The sequence below is a fragment of the Hermetia illucens genome, chromosome 4, assembly GCF_905115235.1.
Source record: "Hermetia illucens chromosome 4, iHerIll2.2.curated.20191125, whole genome shotgun sequence".
NCBI classification, from domain to species: Eukaryota; Metazoa; Arthropoda; class Insecta; order Diptera; family Stratiomyidae; genus Hermetia; species Hermetia illucens.
In genome coordinates, this window is record NC_051852.1 from 131,826,814 (window position 1) to 131,853,202 (window position 26,389).

The window sequence follows — 26,389 nt, forward strand, 5'->3', positions numbered from 1 at the left end:
AAACATTTAAATAAACTTTATTCACTTTCAATGCCGTTTAAATTATTATTTCTTACAGATATAATTCACTAGATTCTTGTTTAAGATTTTTATATTTATGTATCTGATTCCAGGAAATGAACGTACATCAATTTATTTTAGATTAAAATTAAGAGACAATGCAATGTGTTGTTCTCATGGACATGAATACGAAATAATAAAGTAGATTTCTAGGGGATTGCACACATACACCATAAAATGTAGAACGTTATGAATGGTGGTTCCAAGGGTATAAGAACGCTACAGTAATAGCAATAGTCGTTAATTTTATGTGCCTATTACTTATGATTTTAAATCTTCAACTTCAGCAATAAATTTCAAAGTTTTCTCCAGTTAAAAGCTTTTGGTAAGATTCATTAATCTATGTGTCACATTTTGGTACGCCCGGCACAAAACAGGCCTATCTGCCAAAAGAAGTCTCCCATGGACGGTGTTTAGAGGATAGCCAACACTGAATATTTATCTAGTTTGGGCCAATCCGCCTGTTTTATGCGTTTCGTACCCTACTTTTCACAAAACGTTTAGTCTAAGGGAAATTTTTAATAAATTATGACAATACTTAGAACTTGCAACAAACGGCAACTATCGAGATAATTGTTATTAAAATATTTGGACGTCAGGATAAATGGTAACAACAGGTTCTTTAAAAAAGAACATATCTGTAAGGAAAACAGAAAAACCGATAGTTAACTAACTTCAAAGGAAAGTTGATATGCGAGCAATCACTACTTTTCCGATTACCGTTTAGATGATTCTTGGATCAATTTACCAAAACACATTACTGAAGCCATTCTAGAAGACAACTACAAACCAACTACAAAACAAATCTAGAAGCCACTAGTATGTGTGTTTGTGTGCTGCTTGTTACAGAGATAGAAGATAGATATCAAAAGGATTATAAAAATGTAAGTAAAGATACTTAGTATAGTCCACACGCTTCTTGAGAAAATATTGCCAATTTTTCGGAAAAAAGAAAGGCATTTAGTATCTTTTATTTAGTCATGCTTGCATTTTTCATATAAAATTCTTAAAGTATTTTAGATTTTTGTTTAGTGTGGTCTGGTTGCCATGTGGTACGATCAATATATTGTATTGAAGATTTTTTAATAATTTTTTCAACAAACATTTGTCTCACAAAAACATGAAAAGATATTCTTACACAATGTTCGTTCGACTGCTTTAATAACTCGAAATCTACCAATAAATTTCTACAAAATATTTGACGTCCACAGGGATCGTCTTTGATCCAATATCTTTAGCTTGTATAAGAGTATCTTTTCATGAAAACTCTAAAACAAGATTTCTGTTATTTCTGTAAATTTCATGAAAAGGGTAGACAAGTGAATCCAAATGAAAGAAAAATCTGCTTTTCCACTAGAATATGTTCTTTTTCAAAGAATTAGGGTTTGAAATGGTCTTCCAATAGCATCTAACCACAAACTCCTGGTGTAACTTGTTTGCATAACATTAACAATAGTCAGAACTAAAAATAACAAAAAACTTGCGGTTACTTGAATTGCACTTACAAACTGAACGCATATGTATGTAGCACTTATGGGATACGTACTGCAGCGTCAACAGATACAATGATATCACTTAAAACATCAACAATTTATCATTGCGAGTAACACAAAAAGCATTTCAATTTACAGCTCCAGCAAATTTTCTGGTACTAGCTAGTGTCAGTTTGTTAGTGATGGAAATGGTGAGTGATGGGATGAGTTTGGTTTTGTATCTTTTGTCTTCTAAATTCATCGTTCACTTTGCATCTAATGCACTGGCCTAAATAACATCCACACTTAACTTAGTTAGCGTAATAGCAACAATAGAGTAGTATAGCTTGCTTAATCAAACACATGTAGGACATGATGCAGTTCCTTTGTAATTTAAATAATAATTGATAGTGATAGTGATACACTCTGCTAGGTTCTCTGCTATGTAGACGTTTTCGTCCTTTTTTTCGTTAAAATTATTACGGCCCCTAATCCAGCTTTTTCGATATTATGCATGAATCGTATTTTTTCGATATTTTATTTTCTTTTTTTCTAATAATCTTAATAGTCGTTTTGTTTAGTGTCATAAGTTTAAGTATCTCTTTATCGTTGAGATTTGAAAATACAGAAACAAAGTCTTGAAGCGAATGTTTGCACTCCGAAAGGGTCATGGTCCTACGGAGAAGAACTGTAAGATTTGAGAAATTTGAAGGACTAACTTGCTTTTGCAGATTTTCCTCCTTTTATACTTTAGTCTAAGAGTTGATGAAACATTAAATTCCATTTCCTTCATATGTAAATCCTACTTAACTAATATATTTCCAGTATCGAAAAGACTTTTTAATCAAAATTGAAACCGATCTCAGGGGGAGGGCGGGGACAGAGGTCGGACTTCTATATGAGTCCAAAAAATTATATGATATATAAAATCCTCCAATTGTTCACAAATAGAATGGAATTAAAATATTCTTTTGAAATGTAGAAGATTTCGAATGGCTATTGGTTGGAAATGAGAACTCTTTTGTTTGAAGGGTTGATATTAGGATGTAGGTTCAGGTACCTAAAATAGAAACAAAGCAAAAAACGAAAGTCTTGTGACTTTTTACATGAGAATTTCTAGGTGCACGAATCTTTCACTTTAATATTATATGATATCCTAGTTGCAGTAAATTCACAGAAAAAGATACAGATGCTCCTACACCATTGTAATTATAATAGGATTTCCACCAAATCTTCCAGTATTATGAGCTTTTCTCGATGAGTCCTACTTCACTTTGAATTTGCAGTTTTTGAACTCTCACTCATTGACAGACAGACCGATCCTGTGGGAACTGACCCATCGGCTGTATCCACAGATGGTGAGTTAACACATTTCTTTCTAGACTGTGCATGGTCAGGTGTTTGAACATGTCTTTGCATAGACCAAAATAGCTTTGGGAATGATACTGCGACTTAAAATTCGACCACTAAGAACGGACTCGGTACTCCAGTAACGGCATCTTTTGGAAGTAAACGAGTAAACTCCGGTCGACAATATTCCTCCTAAATATGAGGGATACGCCAAGAAGAGAATGATAAGAAAAAGAAACCATAGTGACACCAACCACACACCTGGGTAGGATAGGAAGGTCGTAGAAATCAATCCTGGAGCCGCAGATGGATTCATTTAGGAGTAGCAAATCGATTTATAATTTTGCTTTAATGCGTGATGGTTGGACTGAGGCTGATCCACAAATAATAATAATGATAATAAACGTTGGCACGACAATCCAATTGAAACAGGGCCTTGAAAACTGTTAGAGCACGCCATTCAAGACCGCAATGGTGCACTACATGATTACAGTACCCTGCCGGAGGCAATGTGGTTAGCCCGTGATTATTATCCTGATTTGACTTAGGTCCTCATTCATAGCTGAGTCGACTGGTATTCGTCGTCAAGCCACGATATGGATGCCCCTTTCACCAGTGAGATTCGAACCGCGAACTTCTGTACGATAGCCTAGTACCTAACCTGCTGAGCTATCTGGACACCTGATTCAAAGAGGCTAAAAAAAGGAAAGGAACGATAATTCGCCCGTCGATAATTTTGATCATTGTTCCACAATATTTTAGGTAAACATACCAATGATGCCTGTCTTAAAAACCAGGGGAGAAATACCAACAGGATTCAGGGAAACCAAGAAGTGAATCATATTAGAGTATGAAAAGCCCGTTGGGAGCAATGCTGAGATACGATGGCGAGCCTTTGAATCTGCAAGAAATCCATCTAGTGCAAGGACAAAGATACATTTCAGCAAATGTGAATGTATCATCTAAAAAAAACTACGTGCTAGTGCAGGACCTAAAATTTTATGGCTTGCGGTAGACGCTTACAATTAGCCTTAAAAGGCGACATCCTAACACGACTATTCGAAGGAATAGCCCTCACTGGATAATTCGCCTTTGGTTCTAACGAGCAGATCTTTTGAAACGATGCTTCAATTGCCATTGATCGGTCTAATCGAATCAACAGGTGTGGGGGAAAGCTTCATAGGCCTCAATAAAGACTAAAACTGGGTGTTGTGGGGCAGAAAAGATGTCGGCAGACACACTGCAGAAAACAGTAAGTAATATCTTTTCTGCTGTGGGAAAACCACAAACCAACCTCATTCCCTGTAACCCTACTGAAAATTTAATCTCGCAAGCTCTCTAGTAATGGGAGGAGTAAGTTCTAGGAATAAACGAATCAAGCACAATCCTTGACAATAATCCATGGCTTAATCACCAGGTGGAGCGATTTCGAACAGGATTATGCGTGACGGAGGCCGTATTAGACTAGACTAGTTTGATCAAAAATAAGTGTCATGTATATCTATAGTTTTATGTGCTTCTCACACAAGTATTGATGTATTGATGAAATTCGTGGCCATTCTCGAAAACTTGTTTGCGGATGCAAGAGCACTGAGAAGAATAGTTATTGTTGAAGACTCAAATTCATGGAGCTTAGAATAATAGACGAATATCAGAGATTTAGATGAACCAAGAAAATCACACACAAGTGATTCGTTTCCCGGCGCATGCTTGAATTTGTATGGAGAGAAAAAAAAATTGTGCTTGTTCCACCTTTTTCAGTACGTGCGTGAAAAAATTCGAACCATTACCTTTGATGTTAGGGCATGTGTGTGATACAATACATTGAGGTGTGGCCACGCGATTGTGAGCACATGGCTGCGAGCACAGCTATTTATGTTTTACCACATGTGATGGGGAAACACACAGAGGTAAATCATCTAGTCGCCATCAGCACACCGGCGCACCAATACATGAACCACAAGGACTACTGGTCAGTTAACTACCCCGTTCCTACCCCATGAATACGTAATGGCTTTCCGTGTTCCTTAGACACTTGATTTGCGTTTATTCTTCTTGGACTGAGCCTATATGTGTGCCAGGAACGCCATCTTTTATATAACAGTGAAATGCGACGACGCACCACTCATCAATATCGAAACGATACCAAACTCTTAGTACAATACCTAAATACAGGTGGACTGGCGTCATGTTTGGCTTTTGGGCGGCGTGTTACCGTACGCGATGGGCTGGACAAAGAGCAGTAAGAAAGGCAGACAAAGAATTGCAGGAGAATGATTTCAAAAAAGCAATACAGCAAAGCAAAATGAACTTTTGACTATTTTCTACAGAAAGATATATAATCTTGCGATTAAGGGACTACCAAATTGCAATGGCGAAATTCAGAAGTCAAATATTTCCATGGGTCGTACGTTTTAAACTGTTGCCAAAGATTGCTTAGGAATTATTTCCACAAACCCGAAAACCGAGTGGACCGACGAGTAAAACGGCGAGGATAATGGGAAGGAAGCCGTCGAAAACAAATTATATATAATGCTTGGTCTTTCTTCACCGCTCGACTAAGCCCGATCCCGTATGCCGTCCTTTGTTTGTTTTCGACTCTTTGTTCGACGCTATTATCGCCGCCTTTATAGTATGTCTTCAGTCGCCGTGATAAGGGAACTGCGGTTGGTTATTAGTCACGAGAGTAATTCTGGGAATAGAACTGGTGGATATCTATCGCAAGATGGGAACATCTAACGCAAGATGGGAACAGCAAAATAGATCCAATAAATCTTTTAAGCTTGCTGTTAAGTAAAAACTGCATCTGTTGGGTTTGATGTCTAGTGGCTTCTGTCGCCACTTAAATGCCAGAAGCTAGCACTGTTGTCTTAAGGCAATAAACCACGACAAACCACTGTTGCCCTCTGGCCACAGTTTAGGAGGCTTTGTTGAACAGCAATTTCGCTTTTACAGATATAACTAAACCATTGACGCTATCAAAGCTTGGATTAAAATGCAATTCGTCAAAAGGGTAATGTCAGTCAATACTGTGATTATTGTGTCAATACCTCGATATAGGAAATGCATTTATTCCGGGATATAAGGGTAATATCTATGGTAGAAAAAGAAGACGAGGCAGACGCTGCCTGAGATGGAGCGTGCCGTAGGTCAGGACTCCAGACAGTTTGAAGGGATGACGAACTGGTGGACTTCCGCGCAAAACGGGGGTGTCTGGAGTTCCCTATTAAGGGAGGACTAGAGCGGATACCGGTTGTTGCGGCAGTTTAAGCCTCGTAAAGAGGTACCTAGTAACGCTGGGTGGAAACCGTCTCATCATTTCACAACCAACTATCAAATACTTTGTGACGATGTGGATTATGCCTATCATTTCGGGCTGACGATGATCTTACAGATCATTTACAACCATATTTGAAAGCTCCCTTCTATAGCACGCACTTTGGGGACCTGGACTGAATGTTGTATCTAATGTCCAGTGTTTATAGAAGAATTGCCCTATGAATGTATAGTGTCATCAGTCCAATCAGGATGATTGGATTACGTGCATCTGGACTTAGTTCCTCTGATTTGCGCAAACAGCGCCGAAAGGGAGGAAACCTTTAGTGGGGAATAGTGATGAGCGTTATCGCAGGTCGTTGGACATACCGGCTAATTGCCAACATCAAGATATTGGTGCAGAAAATACATGGGAGATGATGGCTTAAACCAGTAGACACTTCCACTAACTATCACAGCTACGATGTATCTAGCAGAACCCGGCATACTTTACCGCTTTTTTTGATAAATTCAGATATGGATGAAAGATTTTCGAGGAAACATTAGCATCGAGAAATAAAATTGGGGAATCACTTTTGGACGGCGCGCTCAATGAATGCAGAAGAAAGCAGACGAGACGAGGATGACATCCAGAGAGGGAGACAAGAGGCCAATTGATCGAATTCCGCTAGGCTACCTAATATCTTGTTGCAGCCCGAAAAGGGAAGAGTCGGTAAAACTCCGACGTGCTGGTAAGGGAAGTTTCTAATGGTTTTCACCTAAAAAAAAACAATCTGTGAAGAGCGGCCATATCTTTCATCAGATGCTTTCCCGACCGACTATTTTATTGATGTTCAGATTATTAACTATTACTAAGTTTGCTTATTTTTTGCACCCTCCAAGACCCACGAGGGAGGTAGAACAGATTTTACATATCCTTTGACTAAAATATTTCGGTTGTTTTGGGAAATACCGCTGCAATTAATAATGAGGAAAGAAGGGTGAAGAATTCATAGTTCGTCCTGAGATTCAAAATTGGCTTCGCGGCTATCTCCATGTTTGACTTATGACCAAGATGTGATACTGAGAACTAGAACGTCAAGCTAGGGGGATATGATAGAAACCTGGGATCATCTCTTCGACTCTACTTTACGGAATCAACATTTAAATATTATTTCGTGATGAATATTGACTGTTAGCGCCTCATTGTTCCAGGCCTTTTAACTTTTATCCTTCAGGACCTCGTTCTGAATCGCCTTCCACTTAAACGGCTTCACAATTATACCCTCTGTGCTGAGATTCCTCTTTAGACCCTCGTTCCAATTTTTCCTTGGCCCACGAATGTCGGGCGGTGAAACGTTATATGCTCTGGATCTTCCGGTATGTCACTGTATCCAATCCGGGGAATCGTCCAACCCAAAGTGGAGGCAGATATTGTTTGTGGCAACCATCGTGTTCTTCCAATGGGTGCACATGCCCTCTGGATCTTACTATTAAAATCATCGGTACATGAAAAACGGTGTGAATTGCGGTGCGAATACCGCTCTGAATCAAATTTCTAGGAGAACTGAAATGCACCAAGTCCGTGGTGCTACTAAAACCAGAGGATGAGTAACGGAAACTAAAGCATCAAGGGTCGATAATAGAAGCAGAGTTGATATGCAAGAATCTAATGCAAGGCTTCTAGCGCGTGGGAAGTACATAAGTTCCGAAAAAACAAAATCCCGCGTAAGCGTAAAAAAGTATAGGCTAAAATTGGGAAAATCGCAAAAAGCATAAGATACAATTTCATGAAAGGAAAGAAAGTTATTCTTACCCAGAGATAGTACGAAAAGTAGAAGTGAAAGTGTTGAGTGGTGTTGGTTGCAATTTAACAGGGATGAGAAAAATGCAAAAACGGCGAAAATTCTTTTGGAAAAAACCTTATGTGAGGCAACTACCTTACAAAATAGAGGACGAAATTCACGGTGAAGAAGAACTTTAGGAGGGAATTTCTGGCATAAGGAGGGAACATGAACTCAATCTAGTCCTTGCGAAAAGCGTGTGGACGAAATAGTTACAGGCAGCCAGAAGAATCACGAATGGATGGATTACCAGGATAATTTGATAGAAAGGGTCTCCGGCTGTTTATTTTAGATGCTTGGAATTAGATAATACGACCAGAACTTGCACGGGCGAATATGCCAGACATTTGGTGAGCGCCTACCATACAAATAGTCCCCCTCGGCCGATAAAAGTCACATTGCGCGAACTGGAAAAGATCTGCTCAACTAAAATTTAATGGCTTTGCACAGTTCATGTCCTTGTGGGTGGTGCAATCTAGACAGTTGAAGATACTTGTTCGTTGAAGTAGAGGTGAATTTTGTCGAAGGATTTATCAAGGCGCACTTAGATTTATTCCGTGGCTAAGCTGCTGAAGTAGGAATAAAATCTTCATGCAAGGTGGTCGCGCAGGGTTGCTAGCAGCCAGCAGAGTCTATTTCAGCTTACAACAACTGCTCCGCTCGAATCGTCTCACTATAGGGTCATAGCCCTTACTGTACAAGACGATGATCTTTTCAGTTCTCATGCATTGGCTGAAAGCTTGGGTTCTTAACAAGAAAAATTGCGAACGTTTAGCCACGAGAGAAGAATCCTTCGAATAATTTTTGGCCCCTTACATGATGATGACCGCGACCGTATGGTTCTGAATAAAATCCGGCTTAATAGGTTACGGTGGGCGAGTCGCTTAATCTGCATGGGTGAGGATAATCCAGCCTGGAAAGCCTATAAAGGCAATATCTATGGTAGAAAAGGAAAACGTAGTAAACCCTGCGTCAGATAGGGCGGTGGTAGAGGCTAGGATGGCAGACAGCCTTTAGGGATATCGAATTGCATTGCACCGTTGATGATGATGACATCTTCGTGGTAGCCTCAGCGAAATATACAGTAATCGGTGGGGTACCTAGAGGATCTGAGTCCATTACTTTGAAATGTCGTGTATACTCAAATGCTCTGTATCAAGCTTTCCTGGCAGGCTGGACTTTTGGCTATATTGATGACACTATAAGAGTAGCCCAAAGTGAAGACCGTACTAGCTAGCTAAGTGGAGGAAAGCCTGAAGTTTCACATCGTGTCCCTTTGTGCTGTATTGATCACGAACTGAATCTCAAAGTGCCTTTAAACTACACGAGTGATAAAGTGGGTGAAGTGATGGCGACATTAAATGGTAATCTAAATTACGAAGAGAATGGTTTACGTCTGACTTACTAAACGAGTGTTGTATAGGTATAGGTTGCCTACGTATTAGCGAAAAATATCGGCAGTTTAAGTGCCCTTCTTAGTAACTAGTGCCTTTCCGATAGACTTCGTTATTGTTGATGTGTACTGTTCGGCATTTTCCTCCCTAATGTTTAGCTTTGGATATGATGGATACTGTCGATATCTACATCGTTTTGTACATGACAATTCCTATCGCTATATTTACTATTCCTTGGATTTTAAGGCCAAAGGATATGTTCCAAGTCCGCTTTATGTAATTGTTGACGATGTGAGGTCTTCGAAAGATATGAAAGTTCACAAGTGAGCTAAGGCGGAAAATTGGTGAAAGAATCAGGTAAGGTTCCATTGCTAAAGAAAGTTTGTGCAAACTTAATAGTGCAGATCATCCACTTCCAATAAATAGGAGTACCCAAGAATATGTTTGACCTACCTTCAAAATAATAAGTTAGGGCACTTTAAAAACTAATGTTTCTGCATTTTCCATCTCCTCTTTACTCTTTAGCTAAAAGTATACTAAACATTAATATTATTTGGTCCATGATTTAGAATGTTTTAAAATTATTCTCTCCCAGCTAATACATAAAAAGGAAATCATAAAACCAACCAAAATATACAACAACAAACGGTCAATGTTGCTTATTTATAATTAGTAGGATAAGTATCTTCAACTTTACTGATTGAAAGCTGATCATGATTTTGTTACTGCTTGTCTGTACTTTTATCTAAAAATAGCCGAAATGTCCATGAACACGCACATTATCATTTACATAATTACACCCTTGTACTTGTATTTATAATATAGTAAAATTGTAGACAATAAAGTGTACATACGTCTAAAATATGTACATCATCATTTGTAACTTTTTAATAATTATAATTGCTTTTGAAATGGATTTTTGTATGCATTATAATTACATGATTAGAAAAACAATCTATCAAGAAAGAAAGAAGGCATTGATAAGGCTATAAACATATCTAATTTAATGATAATTTCTACTTTTGGAATAATTTCGAAAAATTATATTTTATTTGAATTTTTCTATTAGGATATTTGGTTATAACTTCCAGGAAAAGAAATGAAAGTTTGGTGTGAAACCAAACACAATCACCAGATGAATTCAAATAAAATGTGGTATGGGTTCCTAACTACTTGAGCATTTTAATTAATTAATATTATCCAATGCTTGAATTATCGGATAAGAACGAGTATTGAAGATTTCGCAGATTAATTTGTAAATATATATTCAAAAATGTTATTGCATAACATGCTTAACAATAGTTACATCTTTAACTAGATTTTTGCATCTTTTTTGTGTAAATTTTCAGAATAATAGGAGAATTTGTTCCATGTATGATTGACAGATATGAAACTATTGAAATGAATTGAGAATCCAGAATAGTTTGCTGAACAAAAGTGGTGGAAAGAACAACAAGTTTTTAAGTTTTTAATAAGTATTAGCTTGGCAATTAAGTAAAGGTGGCACTAGCGCTAAACGCAGGACTCGATATCACTTAACACTGCTAGATCCGCCTTCACTTTTTTTTCTGAAGTTCATAAGTACAGGTATTTTGGGTACTTCGCGCCAGCATCAAATTAAGGTCGCTTCACGTCAAGGCTTCTTTCGCTGCCACGTAGAAGCAGCACATGGAAAGTGACGGCCACTATTTCTCGAAAAGATCAACATTTGCCTCAAATTATAGCATTGTCATGCAGTTCATGAGAAGTGGCCGATTTCTTCAAACCAGAGGCGAGTAAACTTCGGAAAAGCCTACTGGCATCGCAAATGGGAAACTGTCTAATTCGAGCGAATATTAGAGATCTGAATGCTTGGAGCTGTGATTTCCCCCTTTCCTTAATCTGATATAGCCTACTTTAATTTGCTGTCATTTTTTGTCAACCCTGTACTAGAATTCATTCACAGGAAAGTACACAGACTGGAACTGATGCAACTAATTATAATCTTTCAGTTTACTTTGCAATCCTGAGAAGACCAATTATATTTTTCAAAAAGCTAATGAAGGGGGTTCAAGGTCGTATACTTTTTCGCTCTTAATAACGACTATTTCAAAGTTGGAAGCTGTTTCAAACAGGGAAGCTACTTAGCGAAAAATCATATTTGGTAAGAGTGAAACGATATGTTGCCTTGAAGGCCGCAAATATCTGGTCATTTCTGAGGGCAGACGGTAGCAAAATTGTATTAAATTAGGTAAGCGACCTACGCCGATCGGAAGGGACAAACATCATTATTCAATTCACTATACTCTAAGCAATAGGGCAGACAGAACCCTCCCCTTCCCTGTCGACAAAAGGATGAACTCAGTATTTCGGCTAGTCTAGCGGAATCTATTACGGAAGTTTCTACACATTGGAAAGTTAAGGGCATAACCACTGTCAGATTATTAGAAATTGGAGAACGTGTTAGTATACAGAAAACCTTTTACCGGATCTTGTTGGTTCTTCGAAACAATTCCCATTAAATTTGGGGCCAAAGGCGTGAGTAAGTAAAGACCGTTTGTAGAGTCCAAAAAGTGTACCTCTTTTCGGAGAATTCTGCAACCTGATGGTGAAGCCACCTAGGTACTTTAACATAACTGTCCTGGTAGATATGAATCCATCTGTCACTTGAATCATTTATCCCTGTTAGTGTTTCCTAAACTTTGATGAATGCTAGGCCATCTTATGGTGTCCACATTTCTCCGTAGTCTCCGAACTTCTTTTTATGATAAATTTTATGTACATGATAGAACCCATCACAAAATAATTACCCCCAAAAAGTACCTGATATTATTTTTCAGGTTAGAGCAGGACTTGTGGCTGGGCAAATTCCATCAATATATACTGGAGGATTCGCTGGTGTGTTCCATGCGATACCAGCGGTGGTGAAGACCGATGGCTGTGGCATGATTCGAGCCCCAACTACATATAATTTTGCTTGCCAGTAGCTCAGCAGTTATTAAGGCTTCGCACTTAGTGACGACATAAGCCAAGCTGGTGGGGCAGTACAGAGAATTGTTGAACAGTCTACGCGGTACACTCCTCTCCATTGCTGATTATAGGAACATTGAGGGGAATGATTAGGTCGATGGACCAAGTAGGCCGGGCTCTACAATGCTGCACTGCACATTACCTTTGGCGGGGGTAGTTGGCCCTCGTTAGTATCTGTGAAAAGTGAAATCTACAGCCGCTGACTCCAGATGACAGAGGATCACCATCTGTGCTAAGTTAAGGAGAATCTGGCTCCTCAACGACAAGAGGATCCGTACTGCATGAACTTTAGAGGCAGACGTGCGCAAATGCATATAGATTACAGCGGTTTGCATGGGGCATGGCCTTTAGGGGACCATACCGACGCAAACTTGGAGTATCCTAAAATTCGCATTATTGAAGTTGCAGAAAGGAAGGGGAACCCTCAGCCCCTTCTTTTGCGATTGAATAGCTCTAGGTAGAGGAAGCTGTGGAGACTGGACAAATAATCCTTGGAGGGCCCTAAGGAAATCTTTTATAGTAGGGTAGGGTAATAGGGTAAATTCTGATCGTTTTGTCTTTTCCACAGCAGCTAGGGTAGCGCAGTTCAGCGCTAATTAGGCTCCTCGGAGTGCCCTCTGATACTTACCCGTAAGATCTCTTGAATTACGTAAGTCAATGTAATCTAAGATATTTGAATTGTAGTAGAGTTCAATAATTTTATGTAGTTGTTATCTTAGTAAAGTGCTAGGCTGTTATTGTAGCTAGTTTAAGTCATTCTTAAGGTGGAGCAGCCAACATGAAGAAAGACTATGAGATTTTGGTAAGGGTTCAAATTTAGGGAAACATTATATTATCTACAGTAATGAGAACTTGTCATCTTTCATCCCACTTTTTTTACTGTACTTGAAGGCATCTGATAACAATTATTGTCAGAGCAAAAAAAAATCGAGGTATTATTCATACAGGTAATGCCTTTCGGAGAGCATTTTGCAATGGGTAAAAAGTAGCCCCATGGGCTGAAGCTAAGTTAATTAATTCTTTACTCGAGCTTAACTCTTATATCAGATTCACGTCAGTTACCATTGCTCCCGAAAGAGTAGCGCATTCTGTTTCACCCTCTATCAGCTAGCAAATTCAACAGGGTCCATGTTTAGATTATTATTCGGTAGTAGGATGTTGGAGGTCTGTATTTCTTCATTTTGGCTACAAGGGTCACTGTCTCCATTTTCATCACAGGAAGTCATTCGAGTTTATCGGAGAAGATTGTGTTCATTGGAGGTAGCAGAATCCTATTAGGAAAAATACAAGAAAACCTAGCTCACAACGAAAGATAGTTTCCTGTAGTTTTTAGGCTAGCATTATGGTTCGACCATACTTTCTTGCAAGCTGTTTATAAATAAGTGCTTTCTGGGTTCAAATTAAGGCTATAGATGGGCAGGACATCCTTTTTTTCAGATAGTCCTATAAAATGCACTTGCGAGAACATTGTGCGGGAATAATATTTTTCTGCGTTTACTACATGAAAGTCCTGGGGGTTTAACGTGAGTACCTGTCGGTCTTCCTCAGACACGGATTGATTTTGGGACCACAATCAGAGCTCCGCCATGACTAGCACAGCGGTACTGGTTTATACTAAGTGTAGGCTCAACATTCATACCAGTGGATGCGAGGCCTATCTAACACCTCTGTCGCGACTAAGGGGTACGGCACACGAATTGAACAGCGCAACTCCACGCTTGAGCTCCGAGGAGCTCTTCCCGCGATATAGGCATAACCACAACCACCATGAAACTCCCACTAGGGTGCCAACCGAAAATAACCGAACGGAGAACACATCCTACAGGAATTCTCCTGGAGCATATGCTCTTAGAGGGCCATCCCGATACCCATGGTACCAGATAATTTACGGTAAGGCTTCGTGGCAGAGCCACTTCAGGTCTGACCGCCCTCCTCGAGTAGGTGGGGACGGCACTGCCCAACGGGTTAACTTGCGTTTACTACACACAAATATGTGGCTTTTGGGATAAATTCTTGTGTTGGAGCATGAGGCACTACTGAAGCATGACTTAACCAGACTGTGGTGTTATGCAAGTTTCAGAGGTGGCCGTCAGTCAAGATTCATGGTCATAATTATCTGTGGCCCTTCGACATTTCTATGCCCTGCAGAACTATCTCCTACATGGCCTTTGCAGCGTAATGTCCAGGACCAATAATACAGCAGTATGACAACATGACCAGAGATTCCTAAGCTATTTTATATATGAAATGACTCCCTTTAATGCCCTCATATCCAACAAACGTCTGAAACGTGACGGAAGGTGAGGAAGTAAGTTTTTCGAAGTCCTCTCAAGAGCCGCTCAATCGAGATACATATAGAACAGTCCCCACAGAATTGGATTCAACTATGGACCTCATTATACCAATTTACGACGTCTCAGTGCTCCAGAGAAGACCACGCAAAGGGAGGTCGCCTGTATACTAGAGAGGAACCGAAAGTATATGATTACGAACTGGATCTTTAGGATTGTTTAGAGTACCAAGGTGAACAGCTAAGGCAGGGAAGTCCTTAGATTCATATGAAATAAAACCATAGAGAACGAATACTGACACGAAGACGACAGACAAAAGGCAAACTACTAGCAGGAGCTGTTCAGTGGCAACGGGGATCCTTTGGATTTCACGCATGGAAGCAACTAACGTACACGAAATCGTGCAACGACTATTTTGCTGTAAATTCGAGCCAATATCACTGAATAGATGACCACACTAAGAACTGCCTACTATTCATTAAACAGCAAAGAGTCAGTCTTAAACATGAAGGACAAAAATTCTGGAACTGAATGGTCTCCACAGTGAAGTGCTGAAGCCTGTATTTAGCCATAAGCTGGACTTGTTAGCCTGCTGCGAATTGGTATGCCCGATAAATTACACCAAGAAAATTATTTAAATGATGCTGCGCCACTCGCAGTGAATGCACCCGAATTTTTTGTGTTATATGCAGAGTGGTATTTGAGTAGTGGAGTAGTTCTCTCCACCGAATTGATCCCATTCAACCTGTTGGGGAATGCCGTTCCCACGTACTCGGCATGGCTCTTGCCAAGAAGCCCTCAGGAAGTTATCTGCCACACGGCAACTGGAGTGGCGCTCTGAAAACATATATTGCAGGAGAATTCCTAGGCAATATACCTCGGTTCGATTATTTGTGGTTGGTCCCTTGCGGGAATTTCATTGTGGTTGTGGTTGTGGCCATACCGCGGGCAGAGCTCCTTTTATTGGGTTCAGGCGTGAAGTGCAGCATCTACTGGTATGAATATTGACGCTGCACTCAGTATAAATAAATACCGCTGCGCCTGTCGCAGGGCTCTGATTGTGGTCCCCAAATCAATCCCTGTCCGAAGAGGACCGGGGGCTACGGCTACTCGGTAGGTACTCACGTTAAACCTCCATGTGCTTGGTAATGAGCAGCATTTTCATCTTTTTTCCGACAAACTGGATTATGGATCAACGAAAGAGGTCTCAAAGTGGAGCTAGAGACATTTCTATTCTATCTCTTACTCACCAATTTTGCTAATTATTGCTCTGGGAGAGACTTGAGGAAATTTTCTCGTTTGAAAACAGGAAGACCTCAATATCTTAGTTTCCTGATTTTTCGGTATGGTTCGGGTTCCTATAGGGGCGGAATCGCCGCTCGGCAGTGTAACTTAGCATACCTTGCTTAGCTGCTGAGATCACAATGCCATTTTTAAGGTTTTGTGTGAAACAAAACCTTATTAGAATCGAGACGGTGTCTGTCTGTCCGTCTGTCTGTCTGTCTGTCTGTCTGTCACACCCGATTTATTCGGAAACGGCTAGACCGATTGTCACGAAAATTGGTGAGAGTATGTAATCTGGTGATCCCTTTACATGCAGTAAGTGGCGCCATCTTGCGTTAAGTTTAAGGAGGGGCTCTCCGTACATGTGAATGGAGGGTGCAAATTTTTTTTTCACAGAATGTAGCCAAGTAGGGTATCAAATGAAAGGTCTCAATTAGTACTTTTCGAATCTGGTTCAATATTTGATATTAGATGAAACATAGGGGAGTCAGGGTTGAAAATATGACCCACAAAAAGTGTAACAGGTCTCGTTCTCAGAACCTATCCAACCGAAAAATCTGGAAAAAATCACAGTGGTGCATCTCTACGAAATCTAGGCCTCAAAATATATCCGGTTCCGATATCTGCACAAATAAAGTTAATAATAGTATATTTCCACATTTTAGAAATTTACCCGGAACCCCCCCTTATGTTCATCCCAGGAGCACAAATTTTGGCATAGGTATAACGAAGAATATGGTGCACAGTTTGGTCAAGTTTGAAGAAAATCCAACTATTATTAACAAAGTTACTGGGGGTGAAACTTTACAATTTTTTGTGAATTTCGTGCACTCTACAACCCGCATGACGTCATCATCACATATCAATTCGTCAATACCACAACGAAATGAATTTTTATGAATTGGGTCGCAGACAATTATTTTGTTTTAGTTTTTTAGTTATTTGTCAACCAGACATGTGTATATGTAGGTATATAATATATGCGTGCTAATGAACTTTGCGGCTAGTGCCTAATTCAGATAGATATAAGACGTAAATCGGAAATATGGGTACGATAAATTTAGATATGTGCATATATGTGTACAGCAGGTAATAGGCAGTTTGTTTGTTTAGGGTGAGCATGATATCTATGGCTCTAATATGTACGTATGTCTCCTAGTTTGGAAAAATATGAAGGATTATGTTGGATTTGTAGCTATATACGGACAGAGAAATGTGCGTCTCTTACATAAGATGAACACAAAACCTTTATACCCGAAGCGCGAGCTTCCGGTATTCCGACTTGTTTTCAATTTCATTTGGGTTCCATTCTTCTGGAACCGCCTGAAATGTATTATCTTCAAAAGCCGCGGGGTGCTAGTCAAATATCATAGCTATCCTCTAGCAGTCTTCAGTTTCTCTATCTCCAATCTATGAGAATACGATCTACTATTACCACTTCACTGTGGATATAGTGTTCTTGCGTCAAAGTTAAACTCCCCAACAGGTGTTGGTATAAAGAAACATAACCCTACCTTTGCCACTACCTGCAACATGTTCGCTATCTAAGTATTCAATAGGTGGACGCCAATGCTGAATTTAGGGGACCCCGTACCCGACGAGAGGTTTGATGTCGAATCGGATAAACGGGCGAGGTCCTCTACCACGATTTAGTGGCTCTTTGTGTGAGAGTTTTATGGAAGGTACCTTGGATGTACGCTCTGCTGCAGCTGCGAGCAGATGTCAGGAATCGGTGATCCGCAGGCCCATGCTTTCAGGCCTTTTATTACGTACTGTTAAAAAGATTCGTACACTGGTTTTTACCTGTGACGTTTACAGGTTTTTGCGAATCTGAAACAGTCTTCCAGTCGCAGAGAGGGCTCAGATTCTTTGTTGAAAAGAAGAAAGAAGAAAATCTTTCTGAGGTTCATCCCCCAAGGTTTAAGGGGTACGGGCAGCTGCGTAGGAAATTAAGGGCCATCTTCTCTTCTACCTCGCATTGGCTACTAAGCTCAAGACCACCACCCCAAAGGGGGGTAGTTTAAGGAACCGTGTCCCGGTAAAGGTATTCCGTTGACTTTTATGTCCCCCCGTCTTAAGGGTTATTAAGAATACTACTCTATAGACTGATGTAGATTTACTCTAGCCCTTAGATGAAAAGAAATTCCTAGTTGTCTTTTCTTTCTTAAAGAATTAGGCATTTGCGTAGGTGACTTATCTATAATATATAAAGAGAAGGAGATGACCAAAAGTTCAGAGTAAAGAAGTAAAAGCTAATCGAACCATTGACGACCACGTCAGGATGATAAGCTTTTGTAAAGACAAGGTGTCAGGACCTGTATAGTTGGCTGAATACAATACTTGAAGATTTGTCAATAGGATATTGGATTGACAAAAAGATCAGCCAAGTCTACTCTACCAAAACGGACTGTGTCGCATCAGGGACCTTAAATTTATGCTTATCAGATTTGGAAAGCAGAACTAGTTATGGGGATAAAGTAGTAGTTTATCCAGCTTTATGATGGAATTAAGTAAACCATTTTTTGAGCAGAATAGAAGGATCAACATCGAAAGAGGTAGTACTTCTCGGAGACTATGATTCGTATGCCAAACCAAAAAGCTGCTAATTTTTGCCTCTTTAAGGAGCTTGAAGGGCTTCTTTCAGGAGTGTATGATAACATAAATCTATCTGATAGAGAAAAAACCAACTGAAGATAACTTGAACATCATGGCAACATTTTGTAATTTGAGATCGGTATTCAAGATTGTCAACAGTTCTTATCTTAAAAATGTACTTCAAAATTTTTATGAGACTAAGTTTTTCGTCCAAAGGACATACACCAACATTTACATGAATAGTAAAAACTATGCATAGGTACATATTCATTTTTTGTCAATAACGATTTGGATCAATAGGATGATATAAATATGAATAATTGTAATTGTTTTACGATTACGATTGAACTTTAATAGTTAATAGTAAATTTATGAAAGTTTCATAGCAGTACCTTGACTAAAAAATCGAAGAGATATTACTTAGAAACTTTTCCCTGCGTCGGCTAAGCGTTTTCGGCGGCTATCGCGCCTTTTAAATCGGTCACTCCGGTCGCGACTGCGCCTTTCAGCGGAGGGACATATAGCGTCCGGGGAACTATCTACTTTCTTCAGTACTATCCTAAAGGTGAATGTATGTTTTGGCGAGGCACTAGCTGCCCTACGTGGTGACGGTGGTTCGAACTCACTACCACTCGACGTTTGATTCGGACCACTGCCAACACCACCCAGAAACGAGGTAGTTCCCGTGCAAGGACGTGGTTCAAAAATTGAGGCACATCTCTGATCGGTACAAAGAAAAGTTCGAACTTCCTCGTGCCCCTTAATGGTCAGCGGGAAATGCTGGCGGCTATGGTCTGCATAGGGGCTCCTTTGTTCAGCATGAGATTGCTGGTAGGATGAACTCGAATCATAACTATCACGGGAGCTATAGTTCGAGGAAGTTTGATTGGATAAAGGACTTCGAGCACGTGAAAATGCATTGAAAGGAGAGATATGTGTGTCACGACTGCGTGTTTTAGTTTTCTTGGCACCATGAAGAGGAAACACAGCCTTACCCGTAGAAGTTGCTAGAATATCGGAAGGATTGTAATCAAAATGAGTCTCTAAGGACGACTTTCGCCCAGTTGAAGCTCCAGACCTTTGAAATGTTTCGGGGTCAACTAATTCAATCGAGCTCTTGCGAAGGTCAATATTAGATCTTTTATCCTCCTGACGAATATCAATGTCAACAATTTCAAACGAAGATGTTTGATCCTCATAACTCGTTGATTGATATCGAGATATGTCAAAACTTGTATCACGTGAAGAGTAACGATCCTCAAAACTAGACTCCCGATTGCGATCAGGATCAACCATTTCAAAACTATCCCCACCCGAATCAAGCCTGTTCAAATTCATGAGCTCCGTGTCTGTGTCGACCCCAGGGCTTCTCAAATTCTCAAGAAACGGGGATCGCGGTGGATCAAATGAAGATCGCCGTGATGGCGGTTCAATTTCAAATGTGGGACACTGCAATGGAACAAACCCAGAAGCAGAGGAGGGTTCTTCCTCGCCTCGTAACTCTAACAAATTCTGATAGATTGGTTCTGGTTTCAACTGTTTGATATGTTCTTCAATTTCACTACGCAATTCTTCAATACTCCTTCGAATCTCTTCATCGTAGGTGATACCACCAGTATCAAGATACATATCGCCCGTAGGCGTTACCGCTTTGCGTTGATCATGTAACCTAGGCGATCTAGATCTAGCTTCTGATTCCTTACGTTCGTTCGGAGAGCCTTCTTCCTCCTCCATCTTTTCTTCTGCTAATATATTCATTTGTGCGTTTTCATTTGACAAAGCGACTATTTGTATTGGGCTCCCCTCTTCAGAAGGCTCTTCCCTAATCTGTTCGTGCTTTATATAAGAGTCACCTACCTTTTCGAAATGGACATTTTCAAGTTCAAACGGAATTGGCGGAAGACTACGTGCACCACCTACCTGTTGTTCGTATTTCTTATCAGCTTCCGCCCCCGACGGTGTCGTTTCATCTCCACTGGTCTTGGCTTTATCCTTCTTCTTATCATCCGATGTTGCTGTCGATCGACGCAAACGTAATGACATTTTTGTGTTAAGGCTGAATTTCAAGGACATCTTTGGTTCGAATCCCACTTCAGACATTTGTTTCGTTACAGCACTCTTAGCAGCTGTACTTGATGCAGCTGGACTACATGAGAAAGTGCTTTGGCGAATGAGAGGTCCCGATCCTGACCCCGACTCCGCACGAGAGAAAGCCGCCGCGAAACGTCCTGTACGAGTTGTGACCTTTTTTGACGGCTTTCTCACAAAGGCTAATATTTCCTTCATTACGCTGGTCTTCTCTTTCTTTTCGGTTACTTCTTTTTCTGGCTCCTTAACTTTGATTTCTTCCGCTGCTTCGGCAATCGATTCAATCATACTTTCAGTCATCCTTTCAACGATTTTGCAGGTCTCTGATGGGTTGGATACTGTTATGGGTGGAATAGGCAAGGATGACACAGGGCTGCGTTTTTCTGAAAATGGAATGGGCGTAAATAATCCAATGGATGATCGCTTAATAGGAATCATCATTGTGGGTGTGCGTGCACCATCCTCGGGAGTCAAATCATAAGTGCGACTGTCTTGAACATGAACGGTTGATGTTGGACTTCGTCGTTGAAGCTCTGTGATAGGGGCTGTAGTAACAGGGCTGCGTCTATCCTGCGTATGTATGCTGAAAGTTGGGCTTCGTCGGTCAGTTGGACTTCTCCTTTCAATTGTGGGGCTGCTACTAGGAAATCCATTGGGACTTCGAACTCTGTCATGCGACAAAAATACTGGACTTCTTCTGCCCTGCGGGCTCCTTTGGTCAAGAAAACCCACTGGACTTCGTCTTCCTTGATATAAATTCAGTGATCCCGTCATGCTGCTCTTTCGTCGATGCGACGCTCTCAGTGTTCCCTGACGTGACAATGTTGTAGGCGTTTTTTGTGATACACTCCCTGGACTTTTCGAATCTGGTTGCGGTAGGATCGGACTTCGCGAATTTAGTGGACTTCGTTTCTTAATTTCACTTAATGGCAACGGCCCCTGCCCTAGGAATGAATTGGGACTACGGCGTTCAGAGGGACTACGTCGTGTGCGGAAGCTTTGTGATTTGGCTTTACGAATTTTAGGTAATGATTGGGTTTTGGAATGAGAGGAAGAGGGGCCGTTTAGCCTTTGTTAGTTGCTATGATGTGGGCCACTAGTCGGATCGCTACTACCGCTCGAACTTAATGTTGTATTCGAACCATATGGATCCAACGAGCTTTGCACAGACATTGAACGACCCTGCGACTGACGTGCACGCCTTACTCGACTTGAATTTGGGGACAATTTTCCGGGGTCGACGCTTGCTGGGTCTGCCTGTAAGGGTTAGAATCAGACAGCGAATACCGAAAAAATATTGTTGTACGTTCAGAAGCTTTTTATGACAATAGATCGTTTTCGGGCTGTGAAAAGTGATTTGAGATTTGCGAAGACTGGAAAACAATTCGATTATTTTCAGTCTATTTCATTCTTCTTTTCAAAGCTAAGTCAACTCTCTGTCATCAAAAAGTTCAAAATCATAATTTAAACCTACTCTTATACTCACCTGATAAGCCAATGCGTTCATTATGATCGAATATGGTACCAAACCCAATGGATGGATCTCCCTCATCAGGACATTTGCAGGTATTTTATGGAACTGGATGTATTCCAAAAAGTTTCCCAAAATTTCCTTCAAATCAACATTCTGAAAAGCAAATAGAAGGTCAATGATTTTCTAAGAGTTGACCCAATCGGAACTTTGTCAGGACTAACTCACCGGATTATTATCGAAGTACTTCTTGCTCCACATGAGAGCTGCTTGAAATTTGGTAAACTCGTCGGCTCGAAGCTCTTCCCTTGCCAAAATAAGACGGACAACATGTTGGGGAAGTAAAGTGAAACTTCCCAAGTTCAAAACTTCATTTCCGTGTTCATCGACAAATTCCAGCACTTTCTGGACCAAGCTCTTAGTGCACTTGTATTGGATGTAGCGTTCAGCGGATGCCAGGAGAGCACATACGGTATCCACGTTGATACAACATTGCACGAATCCAGCGCAAGAGCGGCGGAGCTCCTCCAAACCATAGTAATCTGCAGCGTTCATGACTCCTAGAAAAAGATGGGATAAATTTCAGCAATATGTAACATTGATAAGGGATCAGAATAATTAATACCAAGAGTGCACTACTATGAAAAGTAGCTTTGAACAACAAATCAATGCATAAACTGCCTTATATGAACTTTGGACGGAGACTCCCGATGCAGGGGACAAGAAGGATTTCTATGAGCGATAGAGTGCAGTCTAGTAGAGACTCGCCCCCCCCTCCTTATTCCATGCTGCGCTCCACTTTGTTCTGGCATGTGATGACCCAACACGGTCTTGGGAATCCGAATGACAATGGTGACAGATTTGTGGTTTCTTTTAGCTACCATCGCATCGTCATTGGCTGCACACTGTTCGAGCACAGAGCTCACCAAAAGATCAGTTGGGTTTCCATCGACTGGCAACATATCTAATCAGGTGGATTACATCGCGATCAGCAATATATTTAGGAGTAGTGTCCTGGAGGGACCTTGACCGAGATCATCTTTTGTTGGTCGCTCACGTATTGTGTCTCCATTTTCTAGCAACGGTGGAGAGCCACGAGCCCTGAAACTTAACACAGTCTGCTTTCCAGGACTGACAGATCGACAGATATCTGCTCAACAGAATGTGGACGAGCATTGGGCTGTTATCAAATATGCTCTTTTCTCTGATGCAAGTGAAGCTGCTGGCCACGTTTTGATTAGCAGCACAACCTTTGGCTGACTTCCGAAGCTTGAAGGACGATTGACGAGCGGACTGAATCGAAGGTTCTTATTGGAAATGAGGTGAACATGACGCTTTTGAGCTCAGATCCCACATCAAATCTCGATCGGTGTAGCGTAGCGTGCGCCGTGAAAAGGATGAATTAGTATTCCGCACGGGTTAGAAGGACAGAAGAGGCCTACCTGGGGTCGCAAGTCTTCCAATAGTTCAGTGAAAGACATTAACGGTTGATCTCTCATCCAAGATGACGTATAACTTAACTGGTGAAGGGAATATTTCATCACGCCGTGTGACATCCGATGAAGTTCAACCTCTTGCGGATGAAATGGCTAGCCTCCGTAACATACAACGCTGGTTTTGACGCATTGCAGAACTTTTCTTTTTAGCCCTTGGAGTCTCTGCCGGGTTCCTTTTTACACTTATCTGTTGCTGTTTCCACTTATCTGTATTTCCTAGGAATCTTTCTAGGTGAAAGTAAGAAGGGGATGATCGTTAAAAATCCGACAATTGGAGGGGTAGATAGATAGATTCCGTTCCGAATCCTCCCTACCCTTCAGACGATTGTGGAACCGGTCAAATCTTAGCTTCATTTGCTTCGACAATGCGAATAATGCAATAATATTGAATGTTGAAGGAGGGGCATTGCCCAAAAACTTATAACGGTTTTACGCTCATCTTAATTTATTGCTCTGAGTTGACTTTAGTACTCATTTGACATATAAAGTGCTGCCTTGAGTTAAAATTGACGTCGTTCGTGTTGCCTTGCTCGGAGGCCCTGGAGGGCTTCAACGGAACTCTCTCTTACTCTCTCATTTCATTGTGTCTTGGTACTTTAGTAAGTAGGAACACATGACGCAAATCAGAATTCACTTCTTGTTACAACAGTTCTTTTAGGGTTTGCTTGATTATTATAACCAATCAAATTTTTTCTATTAATATGGAGCAGGGATTTGCTGTGGGTAATGCCAAAATACGATATTCCGCCGCCCCTCTCTATGAGTTAGGCTCCTTACTTGTTCGCCATTCCTACCTAGTTTCAATTGACGATGTAAGTCCATTCTCACTTCTTTTCTCCTACTTCATCTGTTGGTGTCCCATTCGATAATGAGGTGGTTTCGTTCATATCGGATTTCTCGCCACTCCCGGTCTCAAACCTGCTCCAATCGTTCAGTGCTTTTAAGGTCATTGAGTATACCGCTTTACAGCGCTTTTACTTGCCTTAACTGGCACACACAATTCGCACCATACCTTCTGACTATCGATGTTAAGGGGAACATGGAGATATATACTGACTAGAAGCATTTTTTTCCTACAAGTGGCCATACGAGATTAATAATAATAATAATAACTCCGCCGAAGCCGGTCCCAAGCCCGGTTGTGAAAGGAGGAGGGATGGATAGCTTCAGTCTGAATGGCTGTACGCCACCGCAGCGTCTCAGGGGGTAGGTGAGGAAAGTGCAGGAACTTTGCAGACTTGCAGATTACTCACTAAGGAAGCTATCTACACACCTGGCAGCTAGGGATAAAATGCACCACCAAAAATGAGAAGAAGGAGAAATTTAAGGTCCGGTACGGATAACCGGCGGGAGTCGTCTGACTTGGTGACTGGGTCGGGCTCTCGTAATGGACAGCACGGCGTCGAAACCGCTAGTCGTGGGGCGGTTCGACGTCTAGGCGCCACGACGACCAGGAGCACAGCTCCGCCTGCTGCAGCTGTTTCGCCACAACCTGTGGCGACCACTTCAGCGGGTTCGCGTAGGAAGCGGATGAAATGGACTGAAGAAATGAACCTCTTCATCATCCGCTCCTACTACGAAATAACGGCGGGGGCGGGTACAACATCTTACCGCCCTTTGTTGCACCAGAGATTCGTCGAGCGTTTCCCGTATTTCGCGCACGTGACTGTGCAGCGAGTCGCAGACCAGTACCGCTTTATTACTCGCAGCGACACAATCCCGGCCACCATCAGGGAACGTGTTCGACTTGAAGTCATCGGGGAAACTGGTGACCGAGAGTCGATGGGGGCAGAGGCGGCGGCATCAACAACATCCCGCCGCACTGCAGGCAACAGGTTCAGTACTCGCCGAAGCACTCTTCTCCACCGTCCAGCTGAGGTTTCCGCTGAGGTTCGGGACGAATACCAAAGAGCGTGTATAGAATTTTCGGATATGGATCCTTTGCATAGACCAGGTATTCCCAGGCTCTATGCATCTCCAGCAACTCCGGGAGTTCTATCTCAAATCAATGATGAGATTGCATCTCGACTGTGTGCTGATATGTCGCTGCTGCAACTACAATCACTTGTGTATTGTGGTGCAGTTGCGGCTATCAGATTGCACGGTCAGAAGATTCGCTTTCGTGTTATTGGTTTGAGTGACAAAAGAGATCCACCATGGAAAATTCGTCTGGAACGTCAGCGGGACTCACTAAGGCAGGACATTGCTAGACTGATTCAGATCAGCACTGGCAATGCCAGCCGACGGGTGAGAAACAAAGTGCAGAGGGTTTACCGGAACTATGCCATCCCCTGTGAGACACCCGTTGTTGAAATTCTGGACACACTAAAACAGAAACTTTCTGTCATATGCAGTCGGTTACGGCGGTATGGCGAAAGTTATTCCAGACGTGTCCAGAATGCAACATACGCGAGGAACCAGCGGAGCTTTTTCAGATCTCTCAACGAATCCCAACAGAGCGCCCAGACAATACAGTTCTCGGTGACGGAAGCGAAAGAGTATTGGGGTGGACTTTGGGGGTTACCTGCCCAGCATGCTGAGCATGCTGAGTGGATCACCGCCGAAGGCACCCGCCATGTCAATACACCTGGCATGAATTTCGCGGATGTTACCGAAGAGGAAGTTCGACGAGCCATAAACAGCTCGAAGAACTGGAGGGGCCCAGGTCTGGATCGGGTGCAGAATTTCTGGTATAAGAAATTTACCAGCGTACACAGTCGGTTGGCACGCAGTATAAATGAGGTCATGAGTCGGCCGGAGAAATTTCCACCTTTCCTCAC

The 26,389-nt window shown here is 41.4% G+C and overlaps 2 protein-coding genes across 17 annotated transcripts in view; both read right to left on the reverse strand.

Moving 5' to 3' along the window:
* Positions 1-21,707, reverse strand: LOC119654098 (serine-enriched protein-like; the record flags this gene model as incomplete). The annotated part of the gene is made up of 2 exons (XM_038059262.1): positions 1-698; positions 20,475-21,707. Coding segments are annotated over 2 exons (1,353 nt in total), but the record flags the coding sequence as incomplete, so codon positions are not given.
* LOC119653641 (serine-enriched protein-like) overlaps positions 21,680-26,389 on the reverse strand; it is a 23,294-nt gene continuing 18,584 nt past the window's right edge. For 13 of the 16 annotated variants that reach the window (XM_038058451.1, XM_038058445.1, XM_038058448.1 and 10 more), the window contains 3 exons: positions 22,342-22,673; positions 22,129-22,269; positions 21,717-21,899 (listed from right to left, as the gene is read on the reverse strand). In XM_038058451.1, coding sequence (XP_037914379.1) covers positions 21,717-21,899; positions 22,129-22,269; positions 22,342-22,673 — 656 coding nt within the window. Of the gene's footprint in view, positions 21,900-22,128; positions 22,270-22,341; positions 22,674-26,389 lie in introns of all 16 variants that reach the window. The other 3 variants (XM_038058453.1, XM_038058452.1, XM_038058440.1) reach the window with 2 other exon arrangements.